The following is a 26957-nucleotide window of genomic DNA, read 5'->3' as shown; positions in this document are numbered from 1 at the left end:
TTCTAACCTTGTCAATGTCTTGACTATATTTTCTAGTCATTTTGCAACTCATTTGATAAATATAAGTGTGAGTTTTCATGGAAAACACAAAATTGTCTGGGTGACCCCAAACTTTTGAACGGTAGTGTATATATATCCACACACACACACACACACATATATATATATATATATATATATATCGATATATCCACACACACACATACATATATATATCCACACACACACACACACACATATATCCACACACACACACACATATATCCACACACACACACACACACATATATATATATATTCACGCACACACACACACACACACACATATATATATATATATATCCACACATATATATATCCACACACACATATATACATATATATCAGTGAGCTACGCCGTTTCCGTAATTCATGGTCGGGTATCACACGCTTCAGCCACAACACAGAGCAGCATGACATTTATGACTTAGCCTGTGGATAGGTCATAAACGTCTCTGATGGGAAAACCCCTCTTAAGACAAGATTCACAATAAAATTACATGGACCCGTCTGTTACTACATTATAATTAAAATCAAGGCCTAGTCTAACCAGCACCTGGTGTCAGCATAGGATTCAGTGTTAGTTTTCAAATAAATCCTTCTCCAGGATTCAGGTTAACTTTCTTCTTTATTAATTTTAACGCTTAACATCTATTGATATTCTGGTCAGATACAAACCCTAAGGCTTTTGACATACTTTCAAAAACCCACACCTCTTTCTCCAGAAGTTCCCTGGAGCCTCAGTAAGGCATCCAGCACAGTGAATGGAACATCAGATGTGTGTAATGGAGAAACGTTAAGTCCACTTTAGCCTGGCAGAAACTTATTTTTTGTGGATGAGATGGGTTTAATTATTTATGCTTATTTCATTTTTAACACATATATTTGAAGTAGATATTACAAGATAGATCGGCATAAATGTTGGATAAGGTGTGTAGGACTTCTTTAAAGATCGCTGTGTGCTCTCGCTGCAAAGCTCCATGACCTCTTCAACCATGATGATTTTTATTTTTTTTCCTTCAGCTTCTCAGCTACTATATATTCCCAAATATTCCCTGGTGTACTCATGCAACTAGATAGCACAGAAAAGATGCTGAAAAATCCAAGAACACGATCACAGGCAGAATTTTTCCCCCTCGCCTTCATCCTGCATAAGGAGAGGAGCTTACACTTCAAATGAGTAATTGGATTTTCAGAACTGAAAGTGGGCTTTCTTTGCCTGTTCAGTCAAGACGGGGCCACAAGGTAATGATACATCTGCCACGATGCAACAACCTGGCACGTCTACTGTCAAGAGTTGAAATCATAAAGGAATAAGCTGTCGTTAACAGCCTCTTGCCGAACACTGGAGCTGTCAGACTATTGTTTTCCCTCTCCAGTATGGGGGCTGGTGTGGGCTTACAAAACCTGTCAGCTCTGTAAAAATAAGCTTTTAACCTCTGATTTCTCCACTTTATTTTTATTACTTCAGCATCCTTCCATGGGTCTTACCGTACAAAAGCTTATAATTCCACATAGGTAATTAACGGAGCGGTTAACAATAGAAGCAAGATGTGAAAATATAAAGCCTCATAAATGGCTTGCATCCTTAAAGAGCATTAAGACAAAAATAATTATCATTTTTCAACAGCTTAAACAGTATTTACTTACTAGAAATTATACCTTTCCTTAACATGATTTTACACAAATTACTTTTGTGCTATACAGTGTTAATGTATGTAATTAAAATTTCTGTCCGCACAGCCAAAGCTACGGGTTCCTGACCTGTTCAACGCAGAATTTTAATTAGATTGATTGTTAATAATAACGTGACTGTGGTACTTCAAAATAACCGTGGGATGGAAACATTTATATTTGTTGTTAAGTGTGAAGATATAATTTCCATCAAAAAGTTTCTTCTATCTCTGAGATAATTTGAAAGCCAAAACTTGCATGATAAATATAGAAATCTAGCTTATTTAAAAATGTATACCTGCTCCTGTCTAAAAATATATGAAAACCAATGGAGGGCCCATTCCCAAAGTGCTCTCCATGAAGCACATAGAGTCCTCCAGCACGAATGGAGAATCCAGTATGGGAGTCACACAAATCAAGCTAATGGGACAGATTGATGGGACAACCCTTTCCATGTGCTGTATTAGGGCCTATCATAGGTATAGAGTAGGAGGTGGTCCCCCATTTGGGCCCTATCTTTATTACGTGGGGGCAAATATAAAGATCCCAGTGTGAAAAACTTGGCCAATCATGCATTACATGGTCACTTATTCACTTAAATTGGCACGGTGTAACATTACATGTACTAGGAGACTGCCTGTACCTCTTATCAATGATAAAAGCTAAATCGCTGCGAGATTTACTTTAAAATAGGCTAAATTCTGAAATTGCTAAATAACACTTCTAAGTATTTTAATAGTGCTCCCTGGGACACATCTATACAGGAAATTTTGAGGCAAATCACTAAAAGAGGCTTTGTGAGTTTAATATTGAGGCTTCCCTGTACACGGACAATACACACGTTTTCTGGTATAAAATTTTGTTCTCCCTCTAGTTCATCTATCACTCGCATAAACCAAATTACACATCACACATTTACGAAGAGTAAAAAAAATAAAAAATATAAATAACTACAATGCGTTCAATTACCAGTGTTTTAGAACATGCACTTACTTCCATTGCTTTCTTGATGTAAGGTATTTGTGTTCCACTGTTTAGATCCTCATTTATTATAAGTCTTCTTGCCCACTGTCCTGCCCGTACCACTCCGCTGCCATGGATTAAGACCAGCATTTTGTCGGCATTTGTCATTACATCCTTGCTCATAAACATAAAACTCTTGGGTTCATTTTCAGTGGCATCTATCTGGAAAGGAACGCACATACATACATTTATAGATCCACGAGATGAAGATGTAAAGCAAATCTTTAAAAAGGTTGCGTACGATTTGGTAATAAATAAAAAAAAGCATTTGCAGGGTTCTCTAGGCAAATTCGGTGTTTTAAATGCCAAGCCGACCATAAGGTTATGGATTTGATAGAAAATCAGTCAGGATTATATGCTGCCGAGTCCGAAGGGTTACTACAGACAAATCGGCACAAAAAATATTGGCGCTACACTTGCCTCAGTACTTCATAATAAGACTTGGAACAGATCAGTGCATATATGGAGTTCAGTACTATCCCTTATTCGTGTAGTGGTTTCTCCACTTTGTATATGAATTCTAGAAAAGCCTGAACAATTCTATTTTCCACATTATTTCATATCAGATTTACATGATCTCGCAATACCTCTAAACACATAATGCACTTTTTTGTCCAATCCACACTTGCACCTTCACCCTACATGCTTTGTTTCAGCAGTCAGTGCCCACTGGTATTGTGCCGCAAATGCTCATTGATGATAACAGTCCAGCTTCTTCCCATTATTCCTCTCTACACAACAAATTATTTCCTCTGACATTTTACATTTCACCATTTAAAAGTCCTAATTAAAACTTCATACAACAGCAATTTGTCTTTTTACTGTGGTAATTCATTAAACAAAGCGTTCACTGAGGAACGTCCATAAAGGTCAGGGCTGAACACAACCTTCCTTTATCGACAAATCAACCAATAATGCATTTAGTCCTAAGAGCAGCAAGACTACATAAAGCAATTTGTATCTATTAAACCCGCACAGTAGGATGTGGGTTAACAAACCCCTTGAACTTTAATCTTCAACTTTAACACCCACTGCAAGGGAAATGTAATATAGCACGGTGGCACACAGATGAACGGACGTCCATGTAATATACGGACAGCTCGAGTAAGCCAGGAGCTTGAGTACAGGAGCCGTGCTTACAGAGTAGATCTATTCTGGCTAATAGAGATAGGAATACTTCTTCAATGGCTAATACACAAGATCAACATTCATACTACTTTTGTCATTGATAAATGCATCATTTCTTGCCATCAAATATATATTGACAAATGGGCGTCAACATCAGCGATTCTCTTGAAGTGGAGCTTACCTCACAGCCTCTGACGCTGTCCTATCAGCATGAAGCTCTTTTACACCGTGTGTGAGAGACTGAGGCTGGAGAGAAGGGGGATCACTTCAAATAGCCATATCTCCAGATGTGGACCCGTGAGAATAAGCCGTATATAAGCCGTTGCTAGGCTTCCTGGTTGCCATAGTAATCATCGGCACCCCACAATTTTTGGTGGGGCCAACGGGGTACAGAGGGAGCCCCCTCCCTCTGTGTCAATCACTTAAATGCCGCTATCGCTATGGACAGCGGCATTTAAGGGGTTAAACCGTGGCGATCAGAGATAACTGATCCCCGCCGTTGCAGTGGGACGTCAGCCGATACCCGCTGAAGATGAAGCGTGCACAGCTCCTGTACTCGCTTCATCCTCAGGGCGTTACGGTATGCCCATTTGCGGGAACGCACCGCTAAAAAGGACGTACAGTAACGCCCATTTGCAGGAAGGGGTTAAAATGTTTGAAAGAAACAAACTTTGGAAAGTTGTCGTTTTTATTAATACAATTTGAGAATGTCTGTCATATCGATCACTTTTTATTACATTTTTTGTGGGGTTGAAGTGGAAAAAAAAACTGCGATTCAGCATTTGAGCTTTTTTTTCCGCTACGGCGTTCACCGTACTGGAAAAGTATTTTTATATATTTTTATAGTTCGGGCATTTTCAAACGCCAGGATACCTAATGTTTATGTATTTATTTATAGATGTGATCTAGGGAAAGGGGGGGTGATTTGAATTTTCATATATTTAATATCTTTAAAAGATTTTTATTGCTATTTTTTAGTCCCCCTAGGGGACTTGAACCTGCGATCATTAGATCGCTTACGCCATAGACTGTAATATCAAAATATTGCAGTCTATGGGAAAATTAGCGCATTGCTATGGAAACCTGCCACAGATAGGTCTCAATAGCAATCTTCCTATAGCAGGGCTGGGAGCGTTCACAAGGCTGCTATAGGAATACATCGGCTCCCGCGATCTAGCCGTGCGGGAGGCTGTGACTGGCCCCAAAGTTAAAAGGGCAGTAAAAAAATTCTCAGATGACGGTGGTCACATCAAATTTTTCTGATCGCAAGCATTGCCACTGGGTATGGCTGGTGGATATGGCACCCACTCGGCTTCTGAGCGAGCGCCATTTATAAAAATCCTTTCTAGACGTAAATCTACAGATTAGCGATGGGAAAGGGTTAAACAGATGATATTCCTACAATGAAACATTTAATGTTTGACAGCAATTACCAAGGCGCCAAACTAAAGCTAATTTTTTGGACTGCTTACAAAATGGTACAAATTGTTTCCTTGCAACTGGAGATTCTGCCTCAAGGTATCTGGGTATTTCTCTATGGCCTTCAACATTGAAAAGTATTTGAAGTAAGGCTCTATGACGCACATACAATCAAGCAATAAGAAAAATAAGATCTTCAGGGCAACACGTACAATACAATACATTACTACAAATGCACACGGATCTGAGCCAACCAATTCAATAATTACTCTGCTATTGAAAAGGCATTAGACTTGTTTTTGCTTTCATCTTCCCCCATTAGGAGTATAATGGGTTATAAATCAAGTATCCATCTTTGAATGTGAGGAAAGGAGGAAAGAGAAAAAAAAAAAATGTCATGAAGGGCCGCAGATTACTGGAAATATAAAAAGAAGCTAAAAGGGAACTCCAGAGGTGTCCAACCGGGTTATTTGATTATAAGCTCAATGTTACAAAGGGCAGTGAAATGTTCAGAAAACTCATATAAAAAGAATTTACATTTATATAGCATCTTACATTTGTCCGACTTCTTTACAGTGCTTTTAAAACAGAAGCCGTATTAAGAAGAATTCTTAGTCCTCAGGAAACCAGTCACATGCACCTGCATGCAGTCTAACATAAAAGACGGGGTCTCTATGGAAGGAATAGAAGGCAGGAAATACAAGCGGCTAACCTCATATTTCTTAGTGTCTAGCTTCCCACATCTGTATTGTTATCGTAGAGCATTCCTGACCCTGCCCATAAAAAGGATATAATGAGACGTCGGACACATTAAAGGGACATCGCTCGTAGAGACACTGAAGCGTGTGGTCCCAAATTAAGTATACAGAATTATGCTTGGGTCTGAATGCCTTACATCAAAAAGATATATTAGAGAATATCAGCACAACTACATTAAGTGATTGCCAATTGGTTATAGAATCTTCCGAAAGAAGCCGTTGTAAGAATGTGGATTCCTACGATCGCAAAGCAAAACTTTGCTTTTAAGTGTGGATCCATTTTTTTAATGAATATCTGTCACATAACTGCACATTATAAAAAGAAGATTTAGTGGATGATGGAGGTTACAGATCGAACTGAACCTACAAAGTTTATCTGAGACTGTACCAGTGTTGCATTAAAAGGAAATTTGTCCGTCGTCTATTCTTTATTTCTATTCTTCTAAGCAAGAACAAATATCGCCATATAGATCAATATATTTTCAACTTATGAGCTGTATAAAATGACACAAAATTTGAGACACATAGCGGCCCTTCGAGTAATGATTAAAGAGTATCAGTCATCAAAAAGCTATTTTTTTTATATTTTTGTACAAACCATTAAAGCATGATTTAATAAATATATTTTGCACTTCTTGAGGAATATTTTGTTCATATAAGTTATAATATTTGATACTCCTGATCATCTCAAAATGCCTGCTCATTAATATTTGACAAGTGTTCTGCCGCTCTCCAGCCCTCTTAACTTGTAGAGAAGCTTCACTGCTGAGCAACAAGGAACGTGATTAGTCAATCCCTCATCAGGCAAGTCTACATGTCCCACCTCATAGACTTGTTCAGACAGTCAAACCTCCTAGACTTGTTCAGACAGTCAAACCTCCTAGACGTTTAAAAAAAAACAAAAAAAAAACAACACTACAGACCAAGCAAGAAACATTTAACTTAACTTTCTAAAGAAGTTATATTATAGGACAAAATTGATACCGACAAAGTTGATTCTCAAGATTCCTCATATTTTTATTTTTTTCAATTATATTATATACTGTCCTCCCTAAATTTTAATAAACTCCACTCTGAAAATGGCATGAAAAATAATGATAATTAAGACATTTTGCCATATGTTCCTGTTGCCATCAGCAAGATACATAAACCTGCTAGGGCTAAGGAGCTGGAACTCTCCTGATGCTGAAAGTCTTCCTATTACATATATCATGACATCCAACTATAATCCTATTAATATGGCACAATAAATGAGCCAATTTTGTAAAAATCATAATTTAAAGTGTGATGCTTAAAAACATCTTGACGGTATCAAACATTTACTTACATCTTAAAGGAAACCCCTCAAAAAAAAGTTAGAAAAAAGTAATTCTGTAATATTATAAAAAATGTGAAAAACATATTTCTTTAAATATCTTACTGTAAAGCAAATCTGTGTCACAATTAAAGTTACTAGCCCAAAGCCTGAGCTGCTTACTAAAATTCTATTAACTATAGGTTTCCTTTTAAAGCAGCATCAGGCTTTGGGGTTTTAGTAACGCTATATGGAATTTAAAAGAAAAACAAAAAAAAAACAAAAACATTTAATTCTAGTTGGTTCTTTACGGTTTGTTTCTATAGCATACATATGAAAGATGTCATAAACAACATTAGTTACAGTCTGATTGGGCAAAAAATGTTACGCCAATGATACCCTCAGATCAGTGTGTGGATGGGTGTGAAAATAATAAATAGGGTAAAAGGGGAAAAAAGCTATACCGAAAAAGGAAAATTACTTGTTAAATATTGAAATAGAACATACCTCCTGTTCACAACACATAATTTTATAGGAGTATATACCAATAAAAATTACTCACCGGTAAATACACTTTCTGTAGATTACAGTCTTTTTCCAATAATTCGTAAACATGCTTTGTTATAATCTGTCAATAGATAATTTAACCATCACTAAAGATAGAAGTCACGTATCTCAATGATATTTATACTGTGCCACTTTTTGAAACATGACACAAAATTAAAAAAAAACTTCTGAACACACAGTTTGAGCTTTTTAGCCAGATGTTACATTCATGTGAAATTAAATTTTGCTTTTACAAAATATGTGGTTTTTAGAGATACAAATATAATGGTGGTTTCTCTTGGCTCAAATACCCACAAAATCTCTCTCAGACTGGAGCAGGCAAAACTAAATTGGGTATGATCCAACAAATACCCTAAATAACATATATAAAGAACAGTGAAGTTTACCGCTCAGACGGCACTGGTAACAGTCCAATATCATTCAGTATGGACTCTCTCCCAGAAAAATGCAGTGGACAGTCCGCAATCCAATGAGGGTGTGGATATTAATTCTTATCCTTGTAGTTCCACCGAGCTCCTTATCGTCTCCCTCCACATTCAAAGAACTCCTGGTAGGAAAAGGATCTTATGTCTCTAATAGATGGAAAAAGGAAGACACATAGTGCAACACCCTCTGAAAAAAAGATTGCTCCACGCCGGAAGGGCGAAACCCAGGGTCGGGCGAGAGTGTTTGGCGTGCCGCTTAGAAATGTTAAAGATTTTTACTTACCTTGATGCTTTTATTTTTTGTTACTTCTGTGAGTATGGATTAAAGAGGCTCTGTCACCAGATTTTGCAACCCCTATCTGCTATTGCAGCAGACCGGCGCTGCAATGTAGATTACAGTAACGTTTTTATTTTTTAAAAACGAGCATTTTTGGCCAAGTTATGGCCATTTTTGTATTTATGCAAATGAGGCTTGCAAAAGTACAACTGGGCGTGTTGAAAAGTAAAAGTACAACTGGGCGTGTTGAAAAGTAAAAGTACAACTGGGCGTGTATTATGTGCGTACATCGGGGCGTGTTTACTACTTTTAATAGCTGGGCGTTCTGATGAAAAGTATCATCCACTTCTCTTCAGAACGCCCAGCTTCTGGCAGTGCAGATCTGTGACGTCACTCACAGGTCCTGCATCTTGTCGGCCACATCGGCACCAGAGGCTACAGTTGATTCTGCAGCAGCATCAGCGTTTGCAGGTAAGTAGCTACATCGATTTACCTGCAAACGCCGATGCTGCTGCAGAATCAACTGTAGCCTCTGGTGCCGATGTGTCCTCGCTCGTTTGACACGATGCAGGACCTGGGGAAGTGACGTCACAGCGTGATCTCTCGAGAACACGGCTGTGTCTGCACTGCCAGAAGCTGGGCGTTCTGAAGAGAAGTGGATGATACTTCTCGTCAGAAAGCCCCTCTAGTAAAAGTAGTAAACACGCCCCGATGTACGCACATAATACACGCCCCGATGTACGCACATAATACACGCCCAGTTGTACTTTTACCTTTCAACACGCCCAGTTGTACTTTTGCAAGCCTCATTTGCATAAATACAAAAATGGTCATAACTTGGCCAAAAATGCTCGTTTTAAAAAAATAAAAAAGTTACTGTAATCTACATTGCAGCGCCTATCTGCTGCAATACCAGATAGGGGTTGCAAAATCTGGTGACAGAGCCTCTTTAAACTTGGCGTGGAGCAATCTTTTTGCAGAGGGTGTTGCACTATGTGTCTTCCTTTTTCCATCTATTAGAGACATAAGATCCTTTTCCTACCAGGAGTTCTTTGAATGTGGAGAGACACGATAAGGAGCTCGGTGGAACTACAAGGATAAGAATTAATATCCACACCCTCATTGGATTGCGGACTGTCCACTGCATTTTTCTGGGAGAGAGTCCATACTGAATGATATTGGACTGTTACCAGTGCCGTCTGAGCTGTAAACTTCACTGTACTTTGTGGTTTTTAGAGTTTGCGGCATATTATTGATATTATTATTGATACTGCAATATGTCCTATGCATCATATTTTTGTGAAATGTTTGTATTTACCATTGTATTCAAGATATACTATGGAGGAAAATTCCGGGAAAAATGTATGTTAAAACCGGAGGTCATACTTTTTATATGTTCTTCTATAATGTGGTTTACCATTAAAGAAGTTCTAGGAGCATTTCCTAAAACTTTAACAAAATAAAAACAACACGTAAGGACATTACAATATTTATAATAAACTAACTATTAGATTTCTCCATATATAAAAAACAGGCTCTATTTCCACGGATGTCAAAGGCTCTTCTTTTACAAGATCAATGACCGGTAGAGCCGATCCAATTAGATCGTTTTTTTTATGGGATTTAGGCCTTATTCAGACAAACGTGGGAAAACTCAGAAGTGAAAAACAGCCATTTTTCACATCCGCGTTGTCCCTGTGCGGGTCCCGTTTTCATAGATCCCCATAGACTTGAGTCTATGGAGGGATCTGTAAAAACGGAAGAAAAAGAAGAACAGGTTTTATTTTTCCAACGGACCCTTCACACGGTCCATTGAAACAAACGTCCGTGTGAACTGCCCCATTAAAATACATGCGTCCATGTGGCGGCCGTTGTTTTAACGGCTGTCACACGGACGTATTAAACAGTCGTCTGAATAAGGCCTTACACATATAAGGCTGGTGAAATCAGGTTTTCTGCCAAAACGTGGAGTCTGTCCTTCCCATCTGGCAAATCATTGGTGTAAAGTTCCACACGAAGGAACGTAGAACGCAACACTCCATTAGGCCCGTCTGATTGCTCTTGAAGATATGCAGCGTTAACATCCGATACCTTTTCTGGTAAGGAGGAACTACAGTTACCATTGAAAACAATGGGATTAGTTATGTCATCAGTTTTCCTCCAACTTTTATATAAATAGCCAGGGTAAAGCTGAATCTGACCTCTGGGCATTCGTGAAACAAGCCCTTATAATGAGTCCATCAGGGTTTTCATTTCACTGGTCAGAATAGTGCACTACACTAATGTGCCCCTGTTAAATATTTGCTGATATACCACACACACAAAATACACTGCCGGCATGCTTATTTGACTTAAAGAAACATTTATTTTATCATTTGGATGTGAAAACTTACACAGGCTAAAAATGATTGTGTGTCTGCGATACAAGACTTTTTTTCAAAATGTCAATAAATGTTCTTACATGGCTAATAGCTGTTCCTTGAATTGTAGCAGGTGTTCATGACAAAATCTTAATGAAAGTTAAAATCACACATTTAATAAACTTTTGTTTAAAATTTGTCACATTTTTATGCCAGGTTTTTAAGATTTCTATGGGTTGAGAACACTATCGTGACTTAAAAGACGTGCCATGAGAGAGAAGAATTTAAATAGAAGAGATCTTTAAAAAAAAAGTCCATAAAGGGTTACACTACTAGGTGCTAAGCGCTCCCACTAAACAGCTCCAAGAACCAGAGATTGGTGGAGTGTATATTATATTATACATCAGCCAGAAAAAGGCATTTAGGAGTAGCATCTTGAGGATAGCTCTGTCAGCAAGACACTGCTGAGAACACTCAACGCAATGCTGATGTGCCAGGAGCTGCTGACAGACAGGAGCTCACAATACTGTGTCTTCTGTAAGGTCCTAAAACAAAAAAAGCTGTAGTGTCGAAAAAGTGGTTTAGTTTTGAATGATGTCAATTATAGTCACAGATGTAAAAAGCTTCCTACGACCAGTCAGCAGCATAACAGACTAGAGTTGCCCATACACATTAGTGGAATGTCGACCAAACACACCTATTTCGGCAGGAGACCAGCTGACCATCTAATGTGTATGGGCAGATGTCCGGGAAGAGAAGGATCAAGCATGTTAGAATTCAACATGCCCAATACTTAGCCCTTCCAGGAGAAAAGTTACCACCAGAGATGTCTGGCAGTAGTTTGTTGCCCTCTAACCATCTGTCAAGCGTGAATGTGTATGGGGGTCAGGAAAAATAGCTGTAGCTATCCAACGTTAATGGCCACCTTAAGATTTTCAAAAACCCGATATGATAGCCTGAAAATGATATCATGTCTTTGTTGCCAGTATTTTGGTGATCCTTTAAAGTTGGTTAACTTTTCATTAACATATACCGCAGCATTTGTATAGCTCCTCTTACAAGAGTGAGCTCCAATAAGTGTGCAGGACTGTAGGTAATACAAAATGCCCTTTTTTTCCCCCTCCAAACCAAATTTTTTTTGTTCTATTATAACGTGCAATGAAAGCTTAACCCCTTCCCGTCGCAGCCATTTTAGGATTTTTTCATTTTAGTTTTTCACTTGCCACCTTCCAAGAGCCATAACTCTTATGTTCCCATCAATGGAGTGGTGTGAGGGCTTATTTTTTGCGGGAGGAGTTGTAGTTTCTATTGGTAGCATTTAAAGTACCATATAAAGTTTCCATGTACTGGGAAACTGGAAAAAATTCTTTGTGGGCTGAAATTTGGGGAGGAAAAAAGAAAAAGAAAAAAAAAAAAAAAAAAAAAAAAAAAAAAAAAAGATTCCTCAATTATTTTTTGGGGTTTAGTTTTTACGGCTTTCACCGTGCGGTAAACAATGGCAACTTAACTTTATTCTGTTGCTCAATGCGATTTCGGTGATACCAAATTTATATAGTTTTTTTTTTCTACTTTTAACTGGTTCCCGACCGCTGGCTGTATTTTTACGGCCAGTGGTCAGGGTCCTTAAAACCTGCGCCATAGACTTTTTACGGCTCGGGTTTTAACTTGCTGCCCGGGCAGCTGAATGTCGGGTCTCCGGCTGTCAGTGACTGCCGGGGACCCTGAGGAGAGGCTAGAAGCAGCTTTCGCGGCTTCTGTCTTCTCTGATCACTTGTACACAGCGCTCAATGGACGCTGTGTATAGGAATAGAGGCAATGGCCGCGCCGCTGTCTCTATTGCTCCCGGTGTTGATGTGACTGGTCACATGATCTCTGGGTGCCGTTAGTGACAGCCTGCTGCTGGGTCTTACTAGACCCAGCACAGCCCTATTAGTGACAATCTTCACTATGAGAAGGCTGATTTCCACTGTAACTGGGGCTGCTGTGCAACCCAAAAAAAAAAAAAAGCGCCCCCCCCGCCAATCTTTGTTGTAACGCTAGCGCTGACCCAATTAATGTAATATATAAAAATTTACGGTAGACAATGACTATCACAAATAAAAGGTCTATTTTAGGGTAAAGCTAGGTTATTACCAAAAAAAAAAATATAGCCGAAATGTAAAAAAGCTTATTTTTTTACTATTAATTTTCAAACTTTAAGAATAAAAATTCTAAAATAGCAAAAAGGATGTGTATAAAAACAATAAAAAAAAAAAAAAAAAAAAAAAAAAGGATCCTGCATTGTCTACGGAAGAAACATTGCAAAAATCCCGTCGTTAGCCCAACAAATAAAAAAGTTAGAGCCATTTAACGAACACGTGCTAAAAAGGGATAAATGGTGTCTGGTCCTGAAGGCTCAAAATAGCCCGGTCTTAAACTGGTTAAATAAAATAAAAAAACCTTGTTAAAAAAAAATTGATTTGTGTCGCCAAATGAAAGAATAAAGTAACGTTAAAACCAAGCACACCATTGTTTTTCTTGTGACATTCTCGATAAGTTTGATGTGTCACATGACCGTCTTCCCATTGAAAAAACTAAAGTTGGATACAAATGGCAGACTTCAAAATGGCCACCATGGTCAACACCCAGCTTGAAAAGTTTCCCCCCTCCCATATACTAATGTGCCACAAACAGGAAGTTAATATCACCAACCATTCCCATTTTATTTAGGTGTATCCATATAAATGGCCCACCCTGTATATTGGTTGTGTGTGTGTCACTTTCTGTTGCCCAGCAAAAAATAACTTTAACAAGTTGAGCTTAATAGATACATTTATGAAGATGGGAATAACCCTTTAAGGTCCTCTTACACGGCCCGATGACAATGAGACAGCTCGTGGATTCGCACTCATTAGCTCTTTCACGTTTGGGGACGTTTCCCTGTTTACACAGGGAGATGTGCTGCCGACAACGATAATATTTCTTTCAGCATATATGATACAATCAGCCGATGAACGAGCGTTTGCATGTTCATTGGCTGACCGTTGCCGGGAACGAGCATTCCGTGAACACTCTTTTGCCAGATAATTAGCCGTGTAAAAGGCCCTTAGTGTGCCCCTTTACCTCTACCAATTGAGTGCGTGGGTGTTTGTAAACTCACTTTCCCAATGTATATTGTTAAATAACCTGTCCGTTTTCCCGATTATGCATACTGGGTTTTATTCACTTCTTTTTGAATATTTTCCAGCAGTGTTTTCCCCTGCCTTTGTGATTTGCCATTAAAAGGAAAACCCTTAATACCAAAATGGCCTTGCATTATATTATAAACTTGCTGCTGACTGTCGGTCGTGCCAATAGATTCTTGGTCACTACAGCACAGTATTTAGTCAGTATTTAAAGCCTTTTTCTATAACCCCATTCTTTATATAAATCTGAGTTTCTTATGTCCAGTATAGTTCAGTTGAATGTGCTATTCTGGCGTTTAAAAATACTGGAAGCCCATTGAAGGTCATGGCACTAGTGTGAACAGAGCAGTGTTCAAACGGATACCGGGGTATTGTGAAAGATCGAATTGACTTTAACGGAGTCAGAGTTCTGGTATTTTTGAAGGCAAGAATAGCACTGAAGACTGTTGTATTTTTGCCATCAAAACAAGAAACCCATACAGACTATTAATGCAAGTGTGAGCAGATCCTAAGAACAAACCTGTACGGATAGGACTTTGTGTAGATGTAGATTTATATCCTTTGAAACACCGTATCATTGGACAAGTTTTTTTTCCAGTCCTTGAAAGCAACCCCAATAATTGTTTTGAGTGTTCGATACTTGAAAACAACTATAAACCGATAATTTCACAGATTATGTTAAAAAATATCAAACATTATCATTGCCACGATTTGGCACAAAACTCATCATGTGTAAGAAGTGCAGCATTTAAACATATCTGTGTCATTCAGTTTCATCGACTGATTGTTGCCCTGTTTACAGGGCAATGATCGGAAAGGAGTGTTGACATGAAGACTCATTTGCCCAATAACTGGCCCGTGTAAAAGGGCCTTTGCACTGGCTGAAACACTATCAGTCCAGTGCCCCCCACCTGCCATCAATACTAACAGAGTCGGGAGCACATGCCCCGCTTGCCCCCGACTAGCTACACCCCTGACATCCCAAATACCTCGCTGAATTCAGGAATATTCAAAGACCTCTCTATTTGGAGGGGAATGCATATTTGTCAGAAGACTTCATCTACTTGCTTGCAAATAAGCAGTTTTTTAACCACGCGCTGGCAATATAATCAGCATTTCAGAGAAGAGATTAGTGCTTTACCACTACCAATTACAGGTTTGAAAGCAAAGGCACCAAGATATAAACTATTCATTTGTGGCGACATCTAAAATACTGTTTGCTCAAAAATATGTTGTCTGTTCAAAGCTGAAACACAACAATCTGAAGTCTTTCTGGTTTCTAAATGACTTTCCTTTACAAAAGGCAGATGGTAATAAGGCTTACCACACACCCTACTCCCAGATGCTCTGTTTTTGAATATCTGCCATTAGATTTCCCCAGCAGCGGCGCTGCAGCGTGAGTGTATGGGCAGAAACGGCTTCACCCCATGATAATTGACCCCCATGGGTTAGAGAAGACATAGGTGCTGTCTTAATAAGTAGAGGTCAACTATGCCAAATTGCACCAAAAATAAAAAAAAGGCAGATTTTTAAAATATCAACCTAGAAGTAATAGAATGGACTAATGTATTCATGAGGTCCGCATGCTGCCCGTGCCTTGTCCTATCCCTCTGCCCTTCTTCTGAACGATGGCTGTCTTGCTCAGAATACGAGACTAATCTGCTCAGGCCTAAGGAGGGTGGAGGAGGCTGGGGCAGTTCTCTACTCATGAATACAGCTGACTCCAAGACGTATTCCTTCTAGCTTGAAACATAAAATAGAATTTTGGTGCCATTTGCCACAAACACAGAGCGGCACCTTTACGTAACATTAAATTCAGAATGAGTGAGCAGTTAGGAGGGGGAGCCTGATAAGTGGAGAAAGGCATCTTTCTTCAATAAAATCTATTACAAAGCTTCTTATATTCGCTTGTACTATTGATTGATTCAAAGTTTCGTGAAAGTTAGGGATTATTTAATGTCATTCATTCTTGAAGACCAGGGTTTTAGAGAACACATGGGTCGCAATTCCTTTTTTCTCTTTACATCTTCTCCCATTCCCTTTTCCGGTTTTCCCTCTTAATCTCAATAGCCTTTTCTTCTAAGAGACTTTACTTTCTTTTGACCTTAACACTGTACCTTTGCAGTAAATCAAGCCCATTGAAATATTTTTTTTCTAACGATCGATGGTGACTGCATTTCCTTTCTTAGGCCTCATGCACGGCCGTGATTTTCGGGTCGGCCGGCAGTGGACTGTCAGCCGCGAACCGCCCGCAAATCGTGGGCCATGCACATGGCCACGGCCATTATTTTTAATGAGCCTGGACCGCAGAACACGGCCGTAATTAGGCATGCCCGTTCTTTCTGCGGTCCAGTCTCCCGGGCCATGCACGGACCGTGAAAACCACGGTCGTGTGCATGGCACCATAGGAGTGAATGGGGCCGCAATTCTCCCGTGGATTTTCGGGGGAATTGCGGCCGCAAAAGCACGTTTGTGTACATGGGGCCTTATAACTCGTAATCTCTTACATGTCTAATCGGTTTATTGTTCGGTTCTTCAATTTTTAATAAATATTTACAATGCAAAAAATAAAATAAAAAACGTAACCATAAGAGGCACTTTCTTTCTTAGCTGATACGTAAGGCTCTATTCAGATCTGCGTTGGAGGCTCCATCAGGAGCCTCTGTCACAGATTCCGTCAATATTACGACACCTTCATCTAACCCATTAGAAGTCAATGGGTTTAGTCAGGCGCCACCAGTGTTCATTGTACAACGGATCTTTCACAGCATTATGGCTTCTTTTATAAATGGAAACCACATCAGAGACGTGAGCAGAGCCTAAGTACCATAATTTACAAACAGCAGTCTTCATAACCACATTGCCCCAAGAGTTTGCATTCAACAAACAAATGAATGGAAGCCCTATAGGGGAAATCTGGAGACACTCAATAAATTAATTTGCTAAGAGATACAGAAACTCTTGACATGTACAATCCGCTATCTTTATTACACGCATGGTTTCTAGAGGACTTGGCTGCTTGTGGGTGGTGAAATAGACCTGTCGCTTGTTTCTTGCACGAAGACAAAAGCCTGTATTAAACAACGAGAAAAGAACAAAAAACGGCGCCACATAGTGTAGATTACCCACGGGTAAATGCAAAAAGGTAAAGATTAAAATATGCTCACCTAGAGAAGTTGTGCAAGGCAGGCACAATGCTGGTGGAAAGGCAACAAAATAATCTAAATAATCAGCCTACGACGTAAAAACCACTGCAGACTATGTGTTTGAGGCAGACACTCCCAGAGTGTGTGTAGGTTGTATGGAGAGCTCTGGAATAAAGCTGCTGCCCAGGTCCAAACCGGTAAACGGAAATTTACCGCCAGATATAGGATTCAAATAGGGCAAAAAACGGACCAAATATACTAGGCGCTGCTGTTAAAGAAGAATTGCATTTAATAAGGGCTACGCGTTTCGACGCAGGACATGCATCTTCATCAGGCCATAAACATAGTATATGGTCCGTTTTTTTTCCTATTTGAATCCTAAAAGCCTGTGTTGACTAGGGATGCACGGTGCATCGAAACTTCGATACTGTTTCGATACTGTGCATCCCTAAACGGTTCGATACCGCTATTTCCTGTATTTCGATACTGAGCTGCGCAGCCGCACAGCTCAGTATAGTAATACATGAATGTATGGGAGCGCGGCTGCGGCTGTGTAATTCAGCCACAGCCCCGCTCCTGAGTCATAAGTGCGCACGGTCAGGATGATGCGATGTGGCCAGCGCTGTACTTATGAGCGGCGGCACTGAAGACCGAACATGGCGGGCGCGCTGCAAAACACCCCCATGTTCTGTGTTCAGTGCCTGAACTGCCGCTCATTAGTGCAGCGCTGGCCGCACCTCCTCATGCTGACCGCGCGCGCACTTCCTGTCAGGAGCGGGGCAATGGCTGTATTACACAGCCGCAGCCCCGCTCTATAACGGCAGAGATCTGAGAAACCTCTCATCTCCGCCTTTATTCCCCTGAATGCTGCGATCACAGCTGACTGCAACATTCAGGGGAAAGTGAGCAGGGGGGATGCCCCTGGATCGCGTCACAGGGAATTCTTGTGACGCGATCGAGGGCCATACCATATATGGGCAGAAAGCCCAGGGTCTATTGACGGACCCCAGGGCTGTCCTACCATATTTCATGTTGTTAGGACATACCCAAGTATGTCCTAACAACAGCCTGTGTGCTCTCTGTCCACAGGCTAATGTACTGGCACATATCTGATATATGTCAGTACATTGAAGTTTAAAAACAAAGTATTGTTAAAATTAAAAAAAATACACATTCACCTTTTTTACAATAAACATTAAAATAAGTCTCAATACATAAAATATACACATTCAGTATTGGCGCGCACAACAATTTTTCTGCATCATTTATTATGTGTGCGCTGTAAAAAAATGAAATAAACACGGCTTTCATTCACTTATTATTGTGAGGCAGGAGGTGCGATGAATTTACCCTCCATGTTCTTCACATTAATAGTAATTAACCCCATCGTGTACCTCACACATTAACCCATTATGACTGAGAAACATGATGGGATTAATTACTATTAATGTGAGGCGCGTTCAAAATTCATCACACCTCGCGCCTCACCTCAGAAAACGGAAGAATTGATTTTTTTTATTACTGTTGGCAAAAGTATCGAAATTGGTATCGAAATCGCAATACTAAACGAAGTATCGGTATCGAAGTCCAAATTCTGGTATCGTGACATCCCTAGTGTTGACATGTTAATTCTGCAGTACTTCGAATAACAGAGCACGAAAATAATTTTCAACTTGTTATTCATATTCTTGGAAGATCCATTTAAATAAACATAGAATACAATCTTTGGAGACCTTTCAATCAATCCCCGTCATAAAATGCACTTCATCTTTTAGAAAAGCCACTTTTTTTTTCCTTTAGATGTAGAGTGCCATTAATATCATGAGGTTTTCTTCTTCACTACAATCATTTTATCACACTTTGTATAATATTTTGTTAAGTACAATAATGCCTAAAGGACACAGAGACAGAGAGCTAAGCCGCCTTCTAGATTTTTTTAAATAGCCTATAGAGGAACAATTGCAACTGCTTCAAAGAATCCTACAGCTTAGAGTATGAAGGAGTCCAGGGAATGGAAGAAATCTTTTAGCAGGTGGGGGACTGTTTTGTTCATGCCCTTAACAAAACACAAAAAAAAAAAAGATTTATTGTCTATAGGGCAGATATTAAAGTCCTACAATTCAACAAGAAAGTTGAATCATATTTAGACTCCAGTGATTTCTCAGTGCATTGAAATAGAGTTACATGGAAGAAGTAGCCTGAAGTAAACAGCCAGGGCAATAGGTCTCTCCTCCGTTCAGTAGAAATAGTTAGAGAAGACAAGTTTGCCTTAAAAGATTCAGGCTGTGAAAGTTTTTATTTAAAAGTTTTCGCAAATTTCCACTTGTAAATATATCAGCTGGTAATGCAATAACTGCCCTATCGCCTCTAGTTTGCTACATGGTGTCAGAAAATTGCAGCAAACAGCTCAACTTCACAAAAGAAGATCTATTAACGTTTAACAGCTTAAACCTGTCAGTGTGGGGGTGTGTGGGGGGGGTGTAAATATGTATATATTATAATAATAATAATAATAATTTTTATTTATATAGTGCTAACATATTCCGCAGAACTTTACAGTTCAGGGGGTACATTGTACAGACAAAAATCAGACATTACATATTAACAAAACTCATTTAAATTCAAACAAGAGGAGTGAGGACCCTGCTCGCAAGAGCTTACAATCTATGAGGAAATAAGGGAGACACAGTGTAAAAAATGCTTACGTACAATGGTCAAGCCATCTTTTATACATATGGGGTAGTACACAAAGCTGAATGAGCCGGTCACCAGCCAGTGTCAGTGTATGACAGATGTGAAATGTATTAGGGTGCAAGGAGTGTGGGGGATACTGCCGAATGAAGGGGCCTCATTACTAATGTAAAGGGGGGGCCAGGAAAAGGAATTTGGTTAGGGAATTTTATAGGCCTGTCTATACACACACACATATATATTTAAAAAAAAAAATATTGATAAAGAAAAAAAAATGCATACAACACATAAAACATTAAAAACACAATTTCACCACAGGACCCTCGCACCACCCAATTATAATAATAATAATCACTGACCACTAAACCCTCACAATAGGCTGACACTTCCTGTTTTGTAAAGTTTACTTTTCAGCTTGGGCTGAGTACCCAAGGATTCAGGGCAGAATTCACATTATCAGAGGGTAAAATTAACAAGAAAGACAGCACCTCAATTATAAATCTAAAGGCAAATAACACAAAATCACACCACTAACGATAGGTGATGGACACAGCTCCCCCTCCTCTGGAAGGGACTACGGTCGTCAGAGAGCTTGCTCACAACACTGTCCAACTGAAGTCAATAAGTTATTTTCTTACTTTCCCAAAAGAAGAATGGTGATATATGGAGTATCAACAAGAGACCTTATTTATATTTATGCAAGTAGTAGTAGTAGTATATATTTTTTTCAACCCCACTGACCACCGACATTTAGGCCTTATTCACACAGCCACGTTCATTATGCGAGATACAGACCGTATGTTGGCCGTATTGCCCGTAATTAAGACAGTTCAATGAGCCGTACTTCTAGAATCATAGTTATGTATGATGCCAGGTGTCCCTAGCTCCTCACGGGAATACTGTCCCATACTGTAATCAGGTTTTTAATACAGGACAGTAGTCCAGCAGGGAGGCAGTGACTCACAACGTCATGGATGACTATAATGCTAGGAGCCTGGCTCCCCGTGCTGTGTTCGGTCCGGGAAATGCGGCCCGTATCTCACGGACTGAACGCGGCCGTGTGAATAAGGCCTTACTATGAACACAAAGTATACATAAATATGAAATTATATTTATCACGCATCCATACAAACAGATAGCCCATTTAGTATAGTTGATAGGACTTATCCAATGACAACGTACCTCTCCAAGAGCCTCATAACGCTTCTGGTTCCATCTATGAAAGTCTTCTCGATAGTTAAAGACAAATGGTTCTCCAGTCTTAATATGTCTCAGCTGACCATCTACACCAAAACAAAATATAACCAAATCAGTTTCAAACATGGTTATTACCAACCAGAGCTATTACACAAAACATAAGCTGGAGAGAAAGTATTCAAATATTTAACTGGTGTACAAAAGTTGCAAATTACGCAAAAACTAGCTTTTTGAACAAATATTTAGCAACTTTATTTTTTCCGCCACTTCTTCTTTAAATGGGCGAGGCTCCATAATACAGGGGTGTTGGGGGCCTCCTGCGGCCTGACACATTTACTATAATTTACACCAGAAACCTGAATAAATCATTGCAGAAATCTTTTTTCTCTTTCTGGCTGGACAGTCATAGTTTCACCTTATTGATTAAGAGGTGTGCGCCTCTTAATAAATTAATAGATAGGAGAAAAAGTGCAGCATTCGGGACACGGCGCCTGGCAGGTATTTATTACAAAAGAAGTATATTTTTCTTAGGTATAAATTTTATTTTCACACACTACGCGTTTCAGGACCGGACAGGTCCCTTCCTCAGGTATAAGCCTGAGGAACAGGTCATTGAGGGAAGTCAGGAGAGGTTATTGGTGGGGATCCATGATCCAATACATCGTTGATAAAATATAGCTAAGTGTCTGCAGAGCATTTAATTACGCTTTAAGCAACATTTATTTCAATGCCATGAAATTTACCATGGGTAGAACAGAAAAAAATAGAGTTGTGTGCATATATCTTACTTTCATTAAAGGCATATTCAAACCCTTCCAAGGTATCAGGAAATTCAAGAGGTGGTTCGTCTTTTTTCATCAGTTCATCCAGGTCTATTCTAGAAAGAAGATCTGAATAAAACAAGAGCATAAAAAACAAAGAGTAAGCCACAAGCTTGTAATATAAATTGTATGGTTTAAGAATTACTATCTAAAATTTTCTCTTTTACGGTTTATCTTCCAGGTTGCAGTTCAGTTTCTGGTTGTGGAATAAGCATTTCAGTTTTATATGTTACTATTCGCAAGGGAATGACATAAGTGGTAATGCACCAGTGATCTTTAGGTCTCATGCATACGCCCGTATTACAGCTCCGTACAAGCTCTTAACAAGGTCTGAACATACCCTAAAGCCATGTAAACAAACGCAGCAGATATTTTCCGCTATGGAAATGGCCGTAAAGAGGCTCTGTCACCACATTATAAGTGCCCTATCTCCTACATAATGTGATCGGCGCTGTAATGTAGGTAACAGCAGTGTTTTTATTTAGAAAAACGATCTATTTTCACCAAGTCATGATCTTTTTTAGCTTTATGCTAATGATTTTCTTAATAGACAACTGGGCGTGTTTTACTTTTGACCAAGTGGGCGTTGTGGAGAGAAGTGCATGACGCTGACCAATCACCATCATACACTTCTCTCCATTCATTTACTCTGCACATAGTGATCCTGCGGCGTTCACTATGTGTAGCCACATACTCACACATTAACGTTACTGAAGTGTCTTGACTGTAAATAGATATAGCTTCCAGCCAGGACGTGATTTCTATTCACAATCCCGACACTTCGGTAACGTTTGTGTGTGACTTACAGCACAGCAAGCGTAATCTCGCGAGATCTCACTGTAAATGACAGCACAGCGTGATCTCGATGTGCTGTGTGAGTAAGTCACACACAAACGTTACCGAAGTGTCGGGATTGTGAATAGACATCCCATCCTGGTTGGACGCGATGTCTATTTACTGTCCAGACACTTCAGTAACGTTAATGTGTGTATGTGGCTGCACATAGTGAACAACGCAGGATCACTATGTGCAGAGTAAATTAATGGAGAGAAATGTATGACGCTGATTGGTCAGCGTCATACACTTCTCTCCACAACGCCCACTTGGTCAAAAAGTAAAAACACGCCCAGTCAGTCATTAGCATAAAAGCTAAAATAGGTCATAACTTGGTAAAAACAGATAATTTTTCTAAATAAAAACACTGCTGTAATCTACATTACAGTGCCGATTATGTTCAAGATAGGGCACTTATAATGTGGTGACAGAGCCTCTTTAAAGCCGTGGCAAAGTCCATAGTGTTACAGGCAGATTTTTACAATCGATTCTATTCATTCATAAACCAGCTTGCAAAAAAAACTTGATAGGCATAGGGTATGCTGTGAATTTTAAAATTGGCAGCATGCCCCCCAAACACACACATATTTCTTTGGTAGCGTGTGTACGGCTGAAAATACACATGTATGGCATAATTGGCAGATTACAGCAAATCATTTGCCACTTTGCACAAGCCAACGCCATTGGCTTCCATTTTTTGATCTTTATGAACCATCTTCCTGATCTGCCAGTTGATGTTTGTGTCGTTCATACGAACAATCTGACATATTAGTATCAGACTGAATGCGGCTGATCAAACCTTATGTGTATGATCAGCTTTAGACATTTTGTGAAACTCCATTCACATGCATTGCACTGTACGTTAGTTGCAGATTCTTGCCCTAAGATCAATTCTAAGCAGAAACCACATGGAATGCAGGACACTTCCAGGATTGTAGGACTGTTCAGTGCTTATTTGCATGTGCCACCCAGAGGAATAAAAGCAATCTTGTGTAATCCACGATGGGCTGTCTTGGCCAACATAGGTGTTTTTAAAAAACTATCATCCTTCCCTATACATCTGTATTAGCTGTTTGGGAGGCGAGAATGTGATGACAGACTTCCTTTAACAAGGCTTCATTAACGAATAGTGTGATGAACAAGTCTGGGCATCGGAAATCAAAAACTGAACCATAATGCTTTGCAGAAGAGGCATAATGAAATGGGGCTGTTTTTCATTGTTTGGGGTGTAAGTTATTAATAGTTAAACATAAAATGACACCTTAGAGAATGGTGACTTCTCAACTTTGCGGCACTTTGAGGGAAGGCCTTTTTCTGTTTGAGCATGACAATGCTGAATGCACAAAGTGATTGGAGTGGAGCTGACCGCTACTGAAGGGAGGAGACCGGGCCTGAAGAGATGTAGCTGCCCACCTGGTATCTGAATTCATTTTGGGGGTCTCAATCTGGGGTCTGAATTGATTTTGGAGTTCTGAATAAAATTTTGGGTAAACGTTAAACTTTGTAATGCTGAAAAAAAAAAAGTTATTAAGATAGGTGGACTCTCATATGCTAAAAATGTGAAAGCTTTGTTGCTGCAAGCAATTTAACATGGTTCCGTAATTGTGGCTCACAAAAGTAGCACATCATTTTCGTGGCACCTAAAAGGCAGTTAGCCAGCCATCCCTGATCTGTACTATAGCAACAAGGAGAATGGGCATCATCTCTCCATCTAGACCCAATAAGAAAGGGGGGTCCTTCAGCAATTAATGGGTTCCAAAAACAGCGGCATTGTAATGTCAAATAAATACCATTCTTCAGCAATACCACACCTTGAGGAAGAGATAAAATGCACAAGATGGTTTCGGTTCAGAAAAGGCCAATGACTCATTAAAAGAGAAACAAGATTACACCATATTTGTACTGATTAGAATGTGAAAACGACATCAGAACACGAAAGAAATCTGCACTTGACCCACTGAACTGACTAAATCCTTCTTAGACTTACAATGGCTGCAATAAGAAGTATACCATGAGCAGATTAGTTTCCCCAGGTTCATCTGATTGACTTCTATCACAATCCTGCACATTTTCTCAGTCTTCTGTAATTAAATGCATAGCAGAAACTAAATGAGAAATCATTTCCATAGCACGTTTGTGGGAGATTTCCCATGTCTCCTCATGCCAGGTATAACCTTGTATTATGTAGCTATGTATGTTACTGGAGGGAGGGTGGAAATTCCAAAAATTCAGTGTGGATAGCGTACGTTTAAAATTGTAAATAGAAATTCACTGGCTGTATAAACGTTTAAAATTGATTATTAAAATTAAAAACTTATTTTAAACGTTTATACAGTTAGTGAATTTTTGGATATAGAGGGAGTTAAACAGCGCTAAGGATTAAGGAGCATAATAAAAATAATATTTTGGAAGCCAAAAGAAAATGTAATTACTTTACAAAACTATTTAAACACACTCTTCTATATGTATGTCTAGAAATTTACCTAGAGCCAATCCCACAGGTACCCACTCGCACCCCCACTAACACAATGCAGTGTTTAGTAATTCGGTAACCACTGAAAACCATTGCCGTACCAGAACACACTAGTCAGAGGACACCAAAAGGGGTGGTCCTAGTGCCAACTGCTTATGTTGGTATATAAAGGGTCACTACAGATGATTTACCTTCCCATGATGACTTGACGGTCACCGAGTTACACTAAATCATAAGGATTAAAGGATAGTGAGCTGCAGTAGCTCAGTACGAAAGCATAACTGCAACATACATACATACAACTACCGGGAAAAATTAACCTTCTTGAGATGAGCTCAACCTCAACCCTAAAAATGTGCAGAGATGTCCTAGGTTCTGAGTGTGGGACTGGAATAAAGCCATAATGTCCACCCATTATATAAATAGTTATACTACCTCTGCAATCTAAATTCATGTTTGGTATGCAGAGAAGTTAGAGAGGTATTTCCACAACAAACATGCATTATCTATCCACAGGAGATAATAAATGTTAGATTGTAGGGCCCCCCCACCCATCACTAGTATGGGCGTCTCAATTGTAGACCAGCGGTGAAGCATGTGCGCTGTCACTCTATACAACTGTATTGGAGTTACAGGAATAGCAGCACTCTCACTCAGTGGTTTCCGTAATTCCCAAAAATACCATGGAGCGGCAGCGCACATGTTCAACCGCTGATCCAAACTCTTCCTCGTCGCAATGGCGAGGATGAACAGGGGACTTAGGACCCCCATGGTACTGATGGACTACTGATCATGGGGATCCCAGTGGTTTGTATTGAAATCGCTACTACTTAAACACTAAAGGTCGTAGTATTCATTCTTTTATCTTACTAGAAAATCCATGTGCGGCAATGCATATAAAAGTGATATTTGCAGGAGTGGTGACAATTGAGTAATTGGAATAATAATTTCCATTGTTGCAGATATTTTACAAATCTGTGACTTTAGATACATCCACATTATGAAAGGTTGGAAGCATCATTGGCAGATGGCGTATGGCAAGCTAGTTATGGGCATCTATATTACAGGCAGATAAGACTTCTTTACAATAACGCAGCTGCCAGGGGAAATGTTTGGTTGCCTGCAGACCCCTCTGACAACAACAGCCGATCACCAAAGCCAAAGTCCTGATATTTAAAAAGGCCCATCACTGTGAAGAAAAGTGAAATATATCACCTAGTCTTATCAAGAGGGCTTTCTGGACTTACAGAATTAGATGCAAAGCAGCCTAAAACATAAAAATAAAAAACATCGCCATATACTCACCTTTTATAAGATGCTTTGATTCCCTGTTGCCACTTTCTGGTTCGATGCCGCTAATCCTATTTATCCCTTTGACCTCCTCACATGTTAATAGGTACAACACAACAGAATGTCCATAGCCTACACGACTGTTGCGGTGCAAGATTGCCTGTCTCGCTCTTGTGGCATGCTATGCCCATGGTAAAAAGGATGAGCAGCGTGGGACTGAACAAAAAAGATTTAAAAAAGGCGACTATATGGCAATGATTTATTTTTTAGGCTTCTCTGCAGCCATACATGAAAGTCTAGAAAGCCCCTTTAATTTATATTATAGTACCCCTTGTTTCCCTGTGCTATGAAGTCCTCACATGTAGTTACTGTGTGAA

General features: G+C 39.5%; 1 protein-coding gene across 3 annotated transcripts in view; it reads right to left on the bottom strand.

The window, feature by feature from the left end:
• The window catches only part of ARB2A (ARB2 cotranscriptional regulator A), a 465547-nt gene that overhangs the window by 392993 nt on the left and 45597 nt on the right, over positions 1-26957 (bottom strand). For all 3 annotated transcript variants that reach the window (XM_075837274.1, XM_075837266.1, XM_075837282.1), the window contains 4 exons: positions 21951-22052; positions 21148-21248; positions 7898-7963; positions 2707-2898 (listed from right to left, as the gene is read on the bottom strand). In XM_075837274.1, the coding sequence (XP_075693389.1) occupies positions 2707-2898; positions 7898-7963; positions 21148-21248; positions 21951-22052 (461 nt within the window). The remainder of the gene's footprint in view (positions 1-2706; positions 2899-7897; positions 7964-21147; positions 21249-21950; positions 22053-26957) is intronic.

This window comes from Rhinoderma darwinii, chromosome 1 (genome assembly GCF_050947455.1).
Source record: "Rhinoderma darwinii isolate aRhiDar2 chromosome 1, aRhiDar2.hap1, whole genome shotgun sequence".
Lineage (NCBI taxonomy): Eukaryota > Metazoa > Chordata > Amphibia > Anura > Rhinodermatidae > Rhinoderma > Rhinoderma darwinii.
Note: the sequence above shows the minus strand (reverse complement) of the source record. Positions and strands in the feature narration are given on the sequence as shown.